Source organism: Mobula hypostoma, chromosome 6 (assembly GCF_963921235.1).
Source record: "Mobula hypostoma chromosome 6, sMobHyp1.1, whole genome shotgun sequence".
NCBI lineage: Eukaryota > Metazoa > Chordata > Chondrichthyes > Myliobatiformes > Myliobatidae > Mobula > Mobula hypostoma.
Genome location: NC_086102.1, coordinates 100,698,995 through 100,716,535, shown reverse-complemented (window position 1 = coordinate 100,716,535; position 17,541 = coordinate 100,698,995). Strand labels below are relative to the sequence as shown.

Here is a 17,541-nt window from a genome sequence, read left to right as displayed (position 1 = left end):
TTCTTTTCACTCTTATTTCTTGAATTTTAGTCTCCAGTCTGACAATCTCACACCCACTATATGCAACATTATGAGCTCCTCCACAATTGCAGCATTTTGGTTGAACTCCTGTTCCGCACTTTCCATATTCATGATCACCCCCACATCTAGCACATCTCCTCTGCCTTTTACAGTTTTTAGCCACGTGTCCAAACCTTTGACAATTATAGCACCTCAGTGGCTTTGGCACATACATCCTTACTGGGTAACTCATGAAACCCAGGAACACCTTCCTTGGCACTCTTTCTTCTTCAAATTCAATCAATACTGATTCACTTTCCTTTTTCACTCCCTGCTTTGTTGTTTTCAGTCTTTGAACATTCATTACTTTCCCTCCTTTGATATTCCTCTTTATCTCCTCCATATTTATACTCATTGGTATCCCCTTTTTTGTGCTCCCACCCTTCCAGTGTATTCCACCTTGCATTTTCCTATCTCTTTTAGCTTGAGTGCTTTCTCAAGTTGTTCCTCATTCGCACATCTTACCAATAAGTTGCCATCATTAAGGACTTTTGCAAATACTATTTCCCCTATCTTATTTGTCAGAGTTGTTGTTCGCACAAACGGGTTAATTTTCTTCATATGTCCCTGAGCCTTCTCATTAAATCTAATTATGACCACACCTCCTCTCTGAGCTTGTTCATCTTCCTCACTTTCAGAGCTTTCTCCACTATCATTTCTTATTCTTTTATTCCCTTTGGCTTAGTTTTTATTCATCCGACCCCTCACTACCTCCTCCTTCCCTTTATTTCTCCCTTCACAATAATCCACCTCTCCCCAGCTGCCTACCTCTGGTCCCAAGTCTCTATCCCTCTCCTTCTCCACTTTCTTTCCCTCAACCCCACCTCTTATCTTGTCCGCCATTACCAGACCCACACAACCCCCTCCCAGCAATTTCCGTTCCTTCCCCACTCTCTTTCCCTCAACAGGTTCCAAACCACATTCACGCATCAAGCAAAACACAGCCAGCTTCCAGTTGAGCCAACCAGTTCCGGGATCGAGCCGGCAGCGGCCCTAACCCATTATTCTCACATCAATGTGCCTATATATGAGTTTCTTATATATCTCTAACCACCACCTCACCCACCAATCTTTGTGTGAAAAGACTTAACTCTTACAGCCCCTTATACTTTCCTCCAATCAATATAAAACTATGCCCCTTCATATTAGCTACTTTAACCCTGGGTAAAAGTCTCTGATCTATGCCTCATCACCTTATACACCACTGACTCTTGAGACTTCGGCGAAAACATGCCCCACTAAGAAAAGTGCTAATTCCATTGAAAATGAATAACATTTTCTTATTTAAAATAATCGGGGTTGATCTGTCATGGTCCGGTCCATGAAGTCCGCATTCCGGTTCACGGTCTGTTCTGTCGATCCGTATTCCAGGTTTTCTGGTTTTCCATTGTTCTGTTGGGTGCTCTAATTAAGGCACTTGATTCTTGTTTGGGCAGACACATAAATACCTCTGGAGACCAGGGCAACTGCTGGATTGTTCCTGTCAAGTTCTCCTCTCTGTCCCTTCTGTCTGAAGCCATGCCATGTGCTGCCAAGTTCAACTGCTGGAGCAAGATAAGGAACTGTCTATTGTTGTTTTGAACTGTCTCTGTGTCCACACCTTTGCTGGGTCGTTCTGGCTGTTTGCTGCTACCTAGTGTTGGGAACTGACTCGTTGTGTTCAGCATTCTGTGTGGAGCCCCAGCCTCAAGTCCTGTTCCCAAGAAGGGGTACTGGCTCTGTGTTCTGTGTTCCTGTCTCCCAGGACCAAGACTCAGTGTTCTGTGTTCCTGTCTCCCAAGACCAAGTCAAGGCTTCGGGGTCTCGTCCTATCCTTGTACCTCGCCCAGCCTAGTGCTGGGGTCCCCTCATCCTGTCCAGGAGACTCTTGTCCTGTCCAAGTCATGTCCAAGAACCTTGTCCTGTCCAAGTCAAGGCTTTGTGTTCTCCTGACGAAGGGTCTCGGCCTGGAACGTCGACTGCACCTCTTCCTACAGATGCTGCCTGGCCTGCTGCGTTCACCAGCAACTTTGATGTGTTCACCAGCAACTTTGATGTGTGTTGCTTGAATTTCCAGCATCTGCAAAATTCCTGTTGTTTGTGTTCTCGTCCTGTCCATGTGCCTTGTCCTGTGCAGGAATTCCATGTCCTCTTCGGTAGCCACGTCCTGTCCTTGCCAAGATCCTAGTCCTGAGTTCTCGTCTAGACCTGGGTTCTGGTTCTGAGTCAAAACCCAGGTTCAGAGTCCCAACCAAGGCCCAGGTTCAGGGTCCTTGTCCAGGCTCTGGTTCTGGAGTTCTGTGTCACTAATCCAGGCTCCTTATTCCTAGTTCCTTGTCTGGGTTCTGTGTTTCTTGTCCATGTCCTAACCCAGGCCCTGCATCCTAGTCTTGTCCAGGGCCTGTGCCAATGTCCATTCTTCCCCACTTCCCTTGCTTGCTTAACTCTAGTCCTAGTCCTGTTCCTGGTACGTCAGTGTCTGTGTCTTGCATTTGGGTCTGCCACCAGCGTTATGGAATGATCATGTGAGGGTCTTTTGCACAAATGCAACATTTTTTCATATGTTTGTTTTTAATTTTATAAATTATGTGATTATATGATAGCCCAGTACCCACAAAATCGGTTGTCCTCAGACAAGAGATTATCATTTCAATTTGATGAAAAGTGTGAAAAAATCATTTAAAATGTATAATATATGCCAGATGAAAGAGAGTGAAAAACCTCTTTAAAACTAAAAGCAGTGAAATTTCAACAATATTTACTCTTATTTTGTGGTTGCTCAAAACGTGTCCCAAGTTTTTGTCAACACTGTCAGATATTTATAAAAAATGCAATAAAATCAGGCAACCACATGGTCAACTATATTCCTGAGGACCCCCCCCCCCCCCCCCGCTTTCCACCCTCCACATCTGTTAAATGCAACAAGGTCAAACAAGCTCCTGTAAGTTTGCTATTTTTTTCAATTATTTTTACATACACCCTATCCTCGTTATATGCAGGGGACATTCCTTGCAGTTGATGCATAGTATGGAAAATGCATAATGTGAATAATTTTTTAAATGGAGAAAATAGGGATGCGTTCTGGAGGGCTTCCTAAATGTTTTATCTGTAATTTATTCACGTTTTCATACCAATATGATACAAAAGCTGTACCACAAGGCAACATTCGTATTATATTTCATCAATTTAAGGTAGTATTCAATGTAATAAACATAGAAAGTTAACATACTAGGGTGTACAATACTCATCAACAGTGGTAGGTGTGTTGGCTCTGGGAGATGAGCGGTTGTTGTGGTGTCGGGCAGCTTTTCATGAATGAGGTGGATAGTTGTGGGTCATCAGGATCATCAAGAACAGCAAGGGGTGAAGGAAGACTCACAGAACTCTCAGAACTGCTGGCAGCAGGAGATGACACTGGTTTGAAGAAAGTGGTGAGGGTTGTTTGCTTGGCAGCATTTTGCTTTTCAGCATAAATTTGCTTGTAGGGAAGAAGGATTGACTGCAGGGAATGATTGAAATTCTGACTCTGTTCTAAACTTAGGTCCATGTCCATCGCCATTTGTGCCAAGTATTCTGCAGCCTTCTGCAGAAGACGCTGGTGGGAGTTGTGTACAGGCCACCTAACAGTAGTAGTGAGGTCGGAGATGGTATTAAACAGGAAATTAGAAATGTGTGCAATAAAGGAACAGCAGTTATAATGGGTGACTTCAATCTACATGTAGACTGGGTGAACCAAATTGGTAAAGGTGCTGAGGAAGAGGATTTCTTGGAATGTATGCGGGATGGTTTTTTGAACCAACATGTCGAGGAACCGACTAGAGAGCAGGCTATTCTGGACTGGGTTTTGAGCAATGAGGAAGGGTTAATTAGCGATCTTGTCGTGAGAGGCCCCTTGGGTAAGAGTGACCATAATATGGTGGAATTCTTCATTAAGATGGAGAGTGACGTAGTTAATTCAGAAACAAAGGTTCTGAACTTAAAGAGGGGTAACTTTGAAGGTATGAGACATGAATTAGCTAAGATAGACTGGCAAATGACACTTAAAGGATTGACGGTGGATATGCAATGGCAGGCATTTAAAGGTTGCATGGATGAACTACAACAATTGTTCATCCCAGTTTGGCAAAAGAATAAATCAAGGAAGGTAGTGCACCCGTGGCTGACAAGAGAAATTAGGGATAGTATCAATTCCAAAGAAGTAGCATACAAATTAGCCAGAGAAAGTGGCTCACCTGAGGACTGGGAGAAATTCAGAGTTCAGCAGAGGAGGACAAAGGGCTTAATTAGGAAGGGGAAAAAAGGTTATGAGAGAAAACTGGCAGAGAACATAAAAACGGACTGTAAAAGCTTTTATAGATATGTAAAAAGGAAAAGACTGATAAAGACAAATGTAGGTCCCCTGCAAACAGAAACAGGTGAATTGATTATGGGGAGCAAGGACATGGCAGACCAATTGAATAATTACTTTGGTTCTGTCTTCACTAAGGAGGACATAAATAATCTTCCAGAAATAGTAAGGGACAGAGGGTCCAGTGAGATGGAGGAACTGAGCGAAATACATGTTAGTAGGGAAGTGGTGTTAGGTAAATTGAAGGGATTGAAGGCAGATAAATCCCCAGGGCCAGATGGTCTGCATCCCAGAGTGCTTAAGGAAGTGGCCCAAGAAATAGTGGATGCATTAGTGATAATTTTTCAAAACTCGTTAGATTCTGGACTAGTTCCTGAGGATTGGAGGGTGGCTAATGTAACCCCACTTTTTAAAAAAGGAGGGAGAGAGAAACCGGGGAATTATAGGCCGGTTAGCCTAACGTCGGTGGTGGGGAAACTGCTGGAGTCAGTTATCAAGGATGTGATAACAGCACATTTGGAAAGCGGTGAAATGATCGGACAAAGTCAGCATGGATTTGTGAAAGGAAAATCATGTCTGACGAATCTCATAGAATTTTTTGAGGATGTAACTAGTAGAGTGGATAGGGGAGAACCAGTGGATGTGGTATATTTGGATTTTCAAAAGGCTTTTGACAAGGTCCCACATAGGAGATTAGTGTGCAAACTTAAAGCACACGGTATTGGGGGTAAGGTATTGGTGTGGGTGGAGAAATGGTTAGCAGACAGGAAGCAAAGAGTGGGAATAAACGGGACCTTTTCAGAATGGCAGGCGGTGACTAGTGGGGTACCGCAAGGCTCAGTGCTGGGACCCCAGTTGTTTACAATATATATTAATGACTTGGATGAGGGAATTAAATGCAGCATCTCCAAGTTTGCGGATGACACAAAGCTGGGTGGCAGTGTTAGCAGTGAGGAGGATGCTAAGAGGATGCAGTTTTGGTCCCCTAATCTGAGGAAAGACATCTTTGCCATAGAGGGAGTACAAAGAAGGTTCACCAGATTGATTCCTGGGATGGCAGGTCTTTCATATGAAGAAAGACTGGATGAACTGGGCTTGTACTCGTTGGAATTTAGAAGATTGAGGGGGGATCTGATTGAAACGTATAAGATCCTAAAGGGATTGGACAGGCTAGATGCAGGAAGATTGTTCCCGATGTTGGGGAGGTCTAGAACGAGGGGTCACAGTTTGAGGATAGAGGGGAAGCCTTTTAGGACCGAGGTTAGGAAAAACTTCTTCACACAGAGAGTGGTGAATCTGTGGAATTCTCTGCCACAGCAAACTGTTGAGGCCAGTTCATTAGCTATGTTTAAAAGGAAGTTAGATATGGCCCTTGTGGCTACAGGGGTCAGGGGGTATGGAGGGAAGGCTGGGTTCTGAGTTGGATGATCAGCCATGATCATAATAAATGGCGGTGCAGGCTCGAAGGGCCGAATGGCCTACTCCTGCACCTATTTTCTATGTTTCTATGTTTCTATGTTTTTTAAAAAAAAATAAAATAAAATTCTGCCAGTTGCTTCACTGTAAAATCCTTCACCTGCAACTCGATACTTTCTTCTTCATCGTTGTTATCACCTTCAGAGATAGTTTGCCATAAAAAATTAGATTAGATTATGAGGACATGCAGTCTTTTATTGTCATTTTGTAATGCATGTATTAAGAAATGATACAATATTCCTCTGGTGTGATATCACAAAAACACAGGACAGACCAAGACTGGAAAAACTGACAAAAAACCACATAATTATAACATATAGTTACAACAGTGGAAGCAATACCATAACTTGATGAAGAACAGGCCATGGGCACGGTAAAAAAAAAGTTAGTCTCTTGAAAGTCCCACATCTCACGCAGACGGGAGAAGGAAGAAAACTCTCCCTGCCATGTCCGACCATAGTCCGACACCTTGAATGTGGATATCATACCTTGGTCGAGTGGTTGAATCAGTGATGTTGTGTTAGGTGGCAAGAAACACACTGTTGTGTTAGGATGAATGCTGTCCAAATGCTTAGTGTGGGCTGGCAAATCATCAAGCAAAAAAAGAACTTTAAAGGCAAGGTTCTGTTCCCGGCAGTAGCGTTCAGCCTTAACAGCAAAATGATTAGCAAACCAATCTTCAAAGATTTGACCAGTGACCCATGCTTTCTTGTTAGCTGCCCAGTGGACAGGAAGCATATTCTTACTCAAACCCTTAAGAGTATATAGTGAATAGTAAACTAAGAGAGGCTTCATCTTACAGTCTCCTCCAGCATTGGAACACATATGCAGAGTCAACCTATCCTTTGCTGCCTTGAAACCTGACAGTCTTTTCATCCTTACTTGCGTAAGTGCGTTTCAGCATACACTTCTAAAAAAGCCCGGTCTCGTCTACAGTAAACACTTGCTTTGGTGTGATGCCTAACTCAGTCATCATAGCCCACAACTGCACAGGGTAGCGTTCAGCAGCTTCGCGGTCAGCACTAGCTCGCTCACCACGCACAGCTAAGTTGTGAAGCCTGTGACGATTAACAAACTTAGAAAACCATCCCCACTTGCATCAAAGCTAAATATTTCAAGCACAAAATCAGTGCACTGTAGGTAATAACAACAAAAGTTTAAGAGCGCAAGATCACACATCCACATGTTGCCAAAACCAATGTGAGACTGGCGGGAGTGAGACTGTGAGGCGTGCGCGTGTGACTTGTATTGGCGGGAAAGCGGTGCTTCTCATCCCAACAGCCTCGCATAACTGAGTTTTGGATGCATATAAGGAGAAGTTGGTAGAAATAGGTTTGACGCATAACTGTGAATCCGCACTGTCTGAAAACGCAAATAATGAGGATACGGTGAATTTATGGATGTTGCAACTGTCACAACCATGATGCGTCAACACTGTCTCTTTTGTATCGAAAGAATTATTTTAAATTATGACATAAATTTATGCATTTTAAGTGGAGGCCAGAGGCAGCTAGCAATAGAGGGAAATCAAGATCGCTCCTGTATACAACTCATGCATGTCATGTAAAAAAGTGTGTTTTTATCACCACCGTCAGACGTCAACACCCTCAGGTTTTCTGTCTGATGGTGGTGACACATAGTTTGATGGTGTTGACAAAAATATCCAACTCATCCTCAATGGGGGCTTGAATATAATTTATGATCACAATAAATAGTAATATGGCTTGTAATGTTTCATTAACCTCTTTATTTATAATATACATAATTTCCCCTTTAGATTAGATTATGAAGACACTCAGTCCTCTTTTATTGTCATTTAGTAATGCATGCATTAAGAAATGATACAATTTGTTCCTCCAGAACGATATCACAGAAACACAAGACAAACCAAGACTAAAAAAAACTGACGAAAGCCACAGAATTATAACACATAGTTACAACAGTGCAAAGCAATTTGATGAAGAACAGACCATGGGCACGGTAAAAAAAAAGTCTCAGTATCTCGAAAGTCCCATCATCTCATGCAGACGGTTGAAGGGAGAAACTCTCCCTGCCATGAGCTTCCAGCGCCGCAAACTTGCCGATGCAGCATCCTGGAAGCACCCAACCACAGTCTGACTCTGAGTCTGTTCGTAAACTTCGAGCCTCCGACCAGCCCTCCAACACTGAGCACTGAGCACCATCTCTGCCAAGCGCTTCGACCCCAGCCCCGGCAATAGGCAAAGACGAGGATTTGGGGCCTTCCCCTCCGGAGATTCTTGAACGCACAGTAGCAGCGGCAGCGAAGCGGGCATTTCAGAAGTTTCTCCAGATGTTCCTCTGTGCTTCTCACGTCTGTCTCCATCAAATCAGGATTGTGCATGGCCTTTACTTCCACACACGGGCCTACAATATTTCCTTACTATATGTATCCCCAAAGACTAAAACCATAAGTGAATTCATAATCATTTTATAAAATTTTACCAAATTAAACATAATTAAATTCATAGTAGTTTTGCACAATTTCATAGTAATTCCATTAAATTATGACCTTCCTTTTATGTATTTTAGGAAGTTATGGCTAGGCAGTAGCTATCAGTGGAGGAGCAAAGGAGAAGAAACAAGGAGTACCAAAAAAAGCAGAGAGAGAAAATATATCGTGAGCCAGAGTTAAAGGATGAATATGTGAGAAAGAAAAAGCAAAGATGGAAGAAGAGAATAAAGGATGGGAAGATAAAAACTATCAGTGATTTGAATGAAAGGAAAAAGAAGAGTAAGAGAAAGGTGTGGAAACGTAGGCAGTAAGAGTCAAGAGAGCACAAGAGAAAGGGCCCAGAACGCCCAGAAACTCCCCCAGATAGTTCATTGGATCAGACTATACAGGAGCCAGCTCGCAGTAGGTAGTCTATAGCGGGGAAAGGGAAAGAAAGAAAACAAGAGCAAGATACTTGAGAGAGATGAACACTTTTATTATCTCTTGAAGTTTATTTTTCAAACATAGGAACAAACTGAAAAAGCATTGGCAACGAGAGCAAACTAGAAATAAAAAAACACAGGAATCACTAATAATAAAAAAACAGAGCAGATGCTACAGGGAAGCAAACTCAAAAACCCCTCCATCAAGAAAATCCTGCTCTTCCACAACCGTCTCATTCAAGAATTTAATCAAAACAAAAATAATTTACAGTCTGCTCAAACATCAAAGAACTTGATTCTGTCAGGCAGAGTTCTAAAGAAATATCGCCTAATACTCCAGACAAAGCAGTTCGGGCTGACATACAACACACTGCGAAAGAGAAGGACTACTGACAAAAAACCCACTTACATTCAAATAACCCAGATGGTTCAGGATTTCTACCATAATGCTGCATGAATGACGACTGACAAACAGGACATGATAACACGGAAGAAAATAAAGCATCAGAGCATGATTCTGACTGACACAATATTCAACCTCCACAGGGAGTTCATCAAAAAGGAACCAACTGTAAAACTCAGTTATTCATCCTTCTGTGCTTTACATCCATTCTATGTCACAGCACCAAAACCATCAGATCGAAAGACATGCCAATACCATGAAAATGTAAAGCTGATGTTTGCGGTCCTAAGAGCATATGGTATTGTCAAGTCTAGCAAATTAGAGGATAGTTTTGAACTTGTGTGTTGTTCTCAGACAAGTGAGGCATGTCTTCTGTGCTCCTGCACCCGGTGTCTCCACAAGCACGCACTTCCCATCCCACAGCAAGAGTTGACAGATGTTGAGTGGCAGCAATGGGAACGAGTTCAGGACCAAACAGCAGATGGAATTCACTACAATACAAGACTTGTGAAGCACAATGGCACACTGGCAGATCTCATCAAACTGTATGAAGACAAACTAAAGAGTGAAACAACAACACATGTGTGCTTGGTTCAGAACCAGTCCAGGGAATACAGGAGCATGATACAGAACTGCAATGAAAGCACTGTAATTGTGCACGTGGACTTTTCTGAGGCATGGAAATGCAAATATAGTTCTGAGGTACAGTCATGCCATTTTGGTCAGAACCTCCCACAGCTCAATCTGCACACTAGCATGTACTACACAAAAGAAGAGAAAGCAGGATTTTGTACAATATCAGAATCCAAGCGATAGGATGCTTCTGCCATTTGCACTCACATGGAACCAGTCCTCAGAGATGCGTATTCATTTAAAATTTCCAAAAATTGATACCATTCAGTTTTGGTCAGATGGCCCCAGCAAGCAGTATAAAAACAAGAAGAACTTCTCTCTCCTGCAATGTCCCTCCAACACTGGGTTTCCAGAGAACAACCTGGAACTTCTTCACCACTTCACATGGGAAGGGAGCTCCAGATGGCATTGGGGGAACTGTGTAAAGGACTACAGACAGCCTTGTACTACGGGGGAATGACATTGTGGATGACAAGATCTTCCATGAGATGGTTGGGAGAAGCCTTTGCAGTACTCAGCTCTATCATATTGCTGAAGGTGACATGCAGACATATGACACACTCCTTTCTCAACCATTAAAACCTGTACCAGCAACGAGGAAAATCCATCAGGTCATATCTTATGGAAACAGCATCCATTGCAGATCATTGTCATGTTTCTGCAGTGAGCCACAGATGTGCCAGTGTTTCAGCCCAACAACATTTCAGTTGACTGAAAATACACATGCCAGGGTACAGGCTGAGGAGAATAATGGCCCTACCACAATGGGAAAGAACAGAGGGCCTTTGGCAATGCTGATGGAGGAAATGGAACAGGAACCCCAGAGTGGTCCTGATGGGACAATGACAGATATATCTGCTGGTGTCATTAATTGTGGAGATTGGCTTGCAGTCATTTATGACCAAAATTGGTGGTTAGCAAAGGCTGTCACTGTGGATGCTCATCATCAAGATGTTCAAGTGGAGTTCTTCCACCCTCATGAGCCCAACATGTTGTGGCGGACGGAGTGGAGGTGCTCGACGAAGCAGTCCCCCAATCTTCGTCAGTGTCCCTGTAAGTGTAAGTGCTACACCTGTCCCTACACCTCCTCTCTTGCCACCATTCAGAGCCCTGAACAGTCCTTCCAGGTGAGGCAACACTTCACTTGTGAGTCTGTTGGGGTCATCTATTGCATCCGGTGCTCCCGGTGCGGCCTCCTCTACATCGGTGAAACCTGACACAGATTGGGGGACCGCTTCGTCGAGCACCTCCACTCCGTCCGCCACAATGGACAGGATCTCCCAGTAGCCACCCACTTCAACTCTGCTTCCCATTCCCATTCAGATATGTCCATACATGGCCTCCTCTACTGCCATGATGAGGCTAAACTCAGATTGGAGAAGCAACACCTCATATACCGTCTAGGTAGTCTCCAGCCCCTTGGTATGAACATAGAATTCTCCAACTTCCGGTAATTCCCTCCCCCTCCCTTCCTCTACCCTATTTCACTCTGCCCCCTCCTCCAGCTGCCTATCACCTCCCTCATGGTTCTGCCTCCTTCTACTACCCATTGTGTTTTCCCCTATTCCTTCTTCACCTTTCCTGCCTATCATCTCCCTGCCTCCCCTCCCCCACCTCTTTATCTTTCCCCTTACTGGTTTTTCACCTGGAACCTACCAGCCTTCTCCTTCCCACCTTCTCCCCACCTTCTTTATAGGGCCTCTGCCCCTTCCCTCTTCAGTCCTGACGAAGGGTTCCGGCCCGAAACGTTGACTGATCATTTCCACAGATGCTGCCCGACCTGCTGAGTTCCTCCAGCGTGTTGTGAGTGTTATTCTGGTAAATCTCTTTTGTACTCCACCGAAAGCTCCCACATCCATCCTATAATGGGGTGACTGGAATTGAATAAGTGTGGTCCAACCAGGGTTTAATAGAGCTGCAATATGACCTCACGTCTCTTGTTCCCCATGTTCCAGTTAATGTAGGCCAACATACCACACGCCTTTTTAACAACCCTATCAACTTTAACATGGCTGCAGATTATTTTCATTGCAAAATCCTGACTGAAACAACCAAAGTTTGTTGTTTTATATTGAAGACATTGCAAATCCAAATCTAATGGCATTGAATGCAATACATGGAAATTCAGATTATTAGAAGCAATAGATAGACTACTAACATGTCCTGGTTCACCTTTCTAAATTACTGGCTACATGATCACTCTGGCGGAAGACATGCAAGCAGCAGCCTCATGGTCTGCTATCATATCCACGAACAGATTGTGACAAGTCAGCCTCAGTAGCCCTGGTCAACATGGACACAAAGGCAGATAGGCAATTAAGTCTGCAACACAATCTCCATGGAAATCGCAGTTTAGCACCATCTTGAAAATAATCCTATTGGGTTAAGAAGGACCAAAGTGTTGTGTATTTAATACTTCAGTAGTATTTGAGTAATATTGTATATATATTCAAATAATCACTTCTCGGGCTATTGATCTTAACCAATGTTTCAATAACAAACTCTCTGATCTTCATCAGGGATGATACCTGGGTATGCTTAGTCTGGTTGTATTTATACCCGCCATCATCAATCAATCCATCCTGATTGGTTAGTCCTCAACCCATCAGGTTTCCACTGTCCCACCTTGTTTACAATTGAATTCCAGTTCTTACTTAGAGCAAGACCTTTGTCTTTGTTAAAATTATTTTCCTCTAGTTTTATTCCAATGGCTTCCTTCACCCAAGTGGTCCCAAAAGCCACTGGCATAGCAAAGTAGTTTTATGCCGTCAAAGTCAATCCTATGGCCATTGCAAATGCAATTTTCTGCTACCTCCAATTTCTCCAGGTAACCCAAGCAGATAGACCTCCTGTGCTCCTTGATGTGGGTTTCCACTGTGCACCCTGTCTGGCTGCTATGTGGTGCCCCACATTAACAGGAAACATGGTATTCGCAATGGCCGACTTTGATGGCACAAAACTATTATGCCACGCAATTGGCTTTTGGGACCACCTAGTGAAGGACACCATTGAAATAAAACTGGAGGAAAAGAATTTTAACACAGATGAAGGTCTCACTCTAAGTAAGAACTGGAACTCAATTGTAAACGAGGTGGGACAGCGGAAACCTGGATAGGGACTAACCAATTAGGAGGGATGGGTGATGGGGGTATAATTACCACCAGACTGGACATGCCCTGATGAAGATAGCAGCGTTCGTCATCAAAACATCAGGTAAAATCGATACCTGTACCTGTTTGGAAGCCCGAGAAGAGTTTATTCGTCATATAAGCCAGGAAAGCACTAGTTTAAATAATTAATTACGGGTTACAAGATCAAGTTCAAAAGGACGACTAAACATGGAAATGCAGACAGATTGTCCAGTTTACCTTTGGAAAAGGAAATACATAAAAAATTACAAAAGAGGACAATCATATTGACGTATGCTCCCTAATGCAATTTGAAAGATTCCCTGTTACAGCAGGGATGATTTAAAAGTAAACTAGGAAATGCCCAGGTCTACATGGCCACCCGAAATGCAGCGTAAACTCCAGATCCCCCATTTTTTTTTACCACCGCCAATATGAACTTGCCCTTGATGGAGGTTGCCTTTTGTGGGGACTGAGAGTTGTACCATCTATCCAAGCTGACAGCTAAAGTGATGGAGGAGCTACATGCTGCAAGTGTTGGCTCAAAGCTTTGTTTGGTGGCCTTGGATAGATCAACAGATCAAGCAGCTTGCCATGCACTGTTCGGGATGCCAACACATCCAGAAGATGCCAAGAGCAGTGCCTCTCCATCCCTGGGAATGGCCTGCAGTGCCCTGCAAGAGGATTCATGTGGATTTTGCTGGACTGTTCAAGGGCACAAATTTCTGGGTAGTAGTGGATGCAGCTACAAAGCGGACAAAAGTGTTCCCAATAGCCTCCACTACAGCCTCGCACACTGTTGATGTGTTGAGAAGCCTCTTCTCAGGGACTGGTGTCCCAGAACACTTAGTCAGTGAGAATGGACCACAGTTTGTTGTGGAACAGTTTCAATGACTCCTGAAATAAATGGAATAAGACATACTACGTCTGTACCGTGCCACCCAGCTATGAATTTCTTGGCAGAGCTTTGCCAGAGTCTAAACACGCTAGGAGGAATGTCAGCAGAACACACTACATTAACACTGAATCAAAAGCTTGCAAATTTCCTGCTTGCATATCGCAATACAGCACACTCCACAGCCAACTACTCACCAGCTATGCTGGTCCTGGGTCATCCCTTGTGTCCACGTTAGGATCTCCACAAGCCCTATCTCAGGAAGAGGATGCAGGACAAACAGCTGGGCTCCCCAAGCAAGGAGGTTTGATGTTTCACTCCTGGACAAACAATCCTGGTGAGGAACAACAGAGGTGAACAAATGCGGGTACTTGGAAAGATTAAGGACAGAACTGGGCCACTCTCCTACATAGAGGAGACTGCATCTGATACCATCTGGAGATGCTCAGTTGAGGACAGCAGAGTCAATTGTTAGAGAAGAAAGGTGTCCAGAGCTGTCAGAACCACTTCCTGCAGTCCCAGAGTCAACTCCTACAACCACCACAAAGGAGGGCCCAGAACCCAAGATTGTTTCACTGCCACAAGTCTCACCTGCGAAGCAGAATGATCTCCCTTGTCAGGAAAGACATTACTCCACAAGAGGAGTAAGAAAGCCTTCACAGCAATTAAATCCTTAAGCCTGAATGGGACGATGTAAACATTTTCTATGCTGTGGATGTCTGTAGACCAATTGTATTATGTGTATATAGCATAATGTGATGCTTTCTACATTGAGTTGGAGTTGGAGGCCTATGTATGATTCCCATAATGGTTTTTTGACCCTTGCTGTTTCTTAACTCCACCCAGAAAGATTCAACATTCTCTGGCCCTTTGTCACCTCTTTCTAAAGATGTAATTCCATCTCTTGCCAACAGAGCCACACCACCGCCTGTGCCTTCCTGCCTGTCCTTTCAATACAAAGTATATCCTTTGACGTTAGGCTCCAACTATGGCCTATTTCAGTGCTATGCTAAGCAGGGAGGAGTGTTGTATGTTTAATATTTCAGTAGTATTTGCATAATATTGTAAATAAATTGTTTGATTAAACATTCTTGTTCATTTAAGTAATTCCTTATGGGCTAAATGTAAAAATAAGTGAATTGCAGACGTCGTGACATCTTGCAGGCTGATTTACTAGAGCTGTTGGGAGTGGTTTAAACTAATATGGCAGGGGGATGGGAACCAGTATGATAGAGCTGGGGATGAGCCAACAGGTTTACAAGTAGATAATGGACATAACTTGAATGTAAGGAAGGACAAGTCAATGATTAGGACAAATGCAGACAGAGCAAAGAGTTAAATTGTACCACAGAAGTAAAATTCAAAAAGGTGAAGAACGCAGGACTAAAGGTGCTGTACTTAAATGCGTGTAGCGTTCAGAGTAAGATGGACCAACTCGTGGCGAAGTTAGAGATTGTTCGGTATGACATTGTGGACATCACTGAGTCGTGACTGAAATAGGCCATAGTTGGAGCCTAACGTCAAAGGATATACTTTGTATTGAAAGGACAGGCAGGAAGGCACAGGCGGTGGTGTGGCTCTGTTGGCAAGAGATGGAATTACATCTTTAGAAAGAGGTGACAAAGGGCCAGAGAATGTTGAATCTTTATGGGTGGAGTTAAGAAACAGCAAGGGTAAAAAAACCATTATGGGAATCATACATAGGCCTCCGAAAAGTAGCCAAGATGTAGGGTTGAGATAGCAAAGGGAGCTGGAAAAAGCATGTGATAAGGGTAATGACACAATTGTAATAGGGGACTTCAATATTCAAGGGGATTGGGAAAATCACGTTGGTGTCAGATCACAAAAGAGAGAATTTATTGAAGGCTACAAGATTGCTTTTTAGAACAGCATGTGCTTGAGCCTACTAGGAGAAAGGCTATCTTAGATTGGGTGTTGTGTAATAACCCAGATCTTATTAGGGAGCTGAATGTAAAGTAACCCTTAGGAGGGAGTAATCACAATATGATTGAATTCATATTGTAGTTTGAGAGGGAGAAACATAATTCACATGTATCAGTATTGCAATGCAATAAAGGGAGTTACAGAGGCATGAGAGAGGAACTTGCCCAAGTGGATTGGAGGAGGATAGGCTATTTGGCCCATCAAGTCTGCTCCGCCATTCAATCATGGCTGATCCAATTCTTCCAGTCATTCCCACTCCCCTACCTTCTCCCCATAACCCTTTGATGCCCTGGCTAATCAAGAATCTATCTCTCTGTCTTAAATGCACCCACTGACTTGACCTCCACAGCCGCTTGTGGCAACAGATTCCACAGATTTACCACCCTCTGACTAGATTAATTTCTCCGCATTTCTGTTCTAAATGGATGTCCTTCAATCCTGAAGTCGTGCCATCTTGTCCTAGACCCCACTACCATGGGAAATAACTTTGCCATATCTAATCTGTTCAGGCCTTTTAACATTCCGAATGTTTCTATGAGATCCCCCCTCATTAAGGACTGCATAAAAGCTAAGGAAAGGTAGCAAAAGTGAGTGGAAAGTTGGATGATTGGAAACCTTTTAAAATCCAACAAAAGGAAACCAAAAACACTATAAGACGGGAAAAGATGAAATATGACGGCAGACTAGCCAATGATATAAAGCAGGATATCAAAAGTTTTGTCAGTTATATAAAGAGTAAAAGGGAGGTGACAGCATTTTGGCCTGAAACATCAACTGTATGCCTGTACATAGATGCTGCCTGGCCTGCAGAGTTCCTCCAGCATTTTGTGTGTTGCAGAGGAGGTTCAAAATGCAAAACATACACAGCTCATTCAAAATAGCGAGCAAAAAAATAGTCATGCAAAAAAACATATACTTATATAGCCAAGTTCCTGAGCGACATGTTCCACAGATTGATGGTAAAGTTCCTGACAGTCACATATGTACACAATTCAGCCTGTCATTCCACCAAACTCCAGCCTCCCTGACGGCCACATCTGTGCCAGGTGCACCGAGATGCAGCTCCTCAGAGACCGTGTTAGGGATCTGGAGCTGCAGCTTGATGACCTACTGCTTATCAGGGAAAGTGAAGAGGTGATAGACAGGAGCTGCAGGAAGGTAGTCATCCCTAGGCTATAGGGGTCAGAAAACTGGGTCACTGTTAAGAGAGGGAAGGGAAATGCCCAGATAGTGGAGAGCACACCTGTGGCTATCCCCCTCAGCAACAAGTATCTTGTTTTAGATGCTGATGAGGGGGATGACATGACAGGGACGGCCATGGTGACCGGGTCTCTGGCACTGAGCCTGGCGCTGTCGTGCAGGAGGGAAGGAGGGAGAAGAGGAATGCAATAGTCATAGGGGATGCCATAGTCAGGGGAACAGACAGGAGATTCTGTGAGCCTGATAGAGATACCTGCATGGTGCGTTGCCTCCCAGGTGTCAGGGTACGGGCTGTCTCGGATCGGGTCCAGAATATTCTGAAGGGAGAGGGCGAGCAGCCAGTTGTCTTGGTACATGTTGGTACCAAAGACAGCTAGGAAAAGGGAGGAGGTCCTGAAGCGAGATTTCCGGGAGTTAGGAAGGAAGCTGAGAAGCAGGACCTCCAGGGTAGTAATCTCAGGATTACTACCTGTACCACGTGCTAGCAAGGGCAAGAATAGTAGGATCAGGCAGATGAATGCGTGGCTGAGAGACTGGTGTAGGGGGCAGGGCTTCAGGTTCTTGGATCATTGGGATCTCT

The 17,541-nt window shown here is 43.8% G+C and overlaps 1 protein-coding gene across 1 annotated transcript in view; it reads right to left on the bottom strand.

Moving 5' to 3' along the window:
- sec22a (SEC22 homolog A, vesicle trafficking protein) overlaps positions 1-17,541 on the bottom strand; it is a 242,686-nt gene that overhangs the window by 50,676 nt on the left and 174,469 nt on the right. Inside the window, exon 6 of the mRNA XM_063051333.1 lies at positions 14,015-14,151. Within this exon, the coding sequence (XP_062907403.1) occupies positions 14,015-14,151 (137 nt within the window). The remainder of the gene's footprint in view (positions 1-14,014; positions 14,152-17,541) is intronic.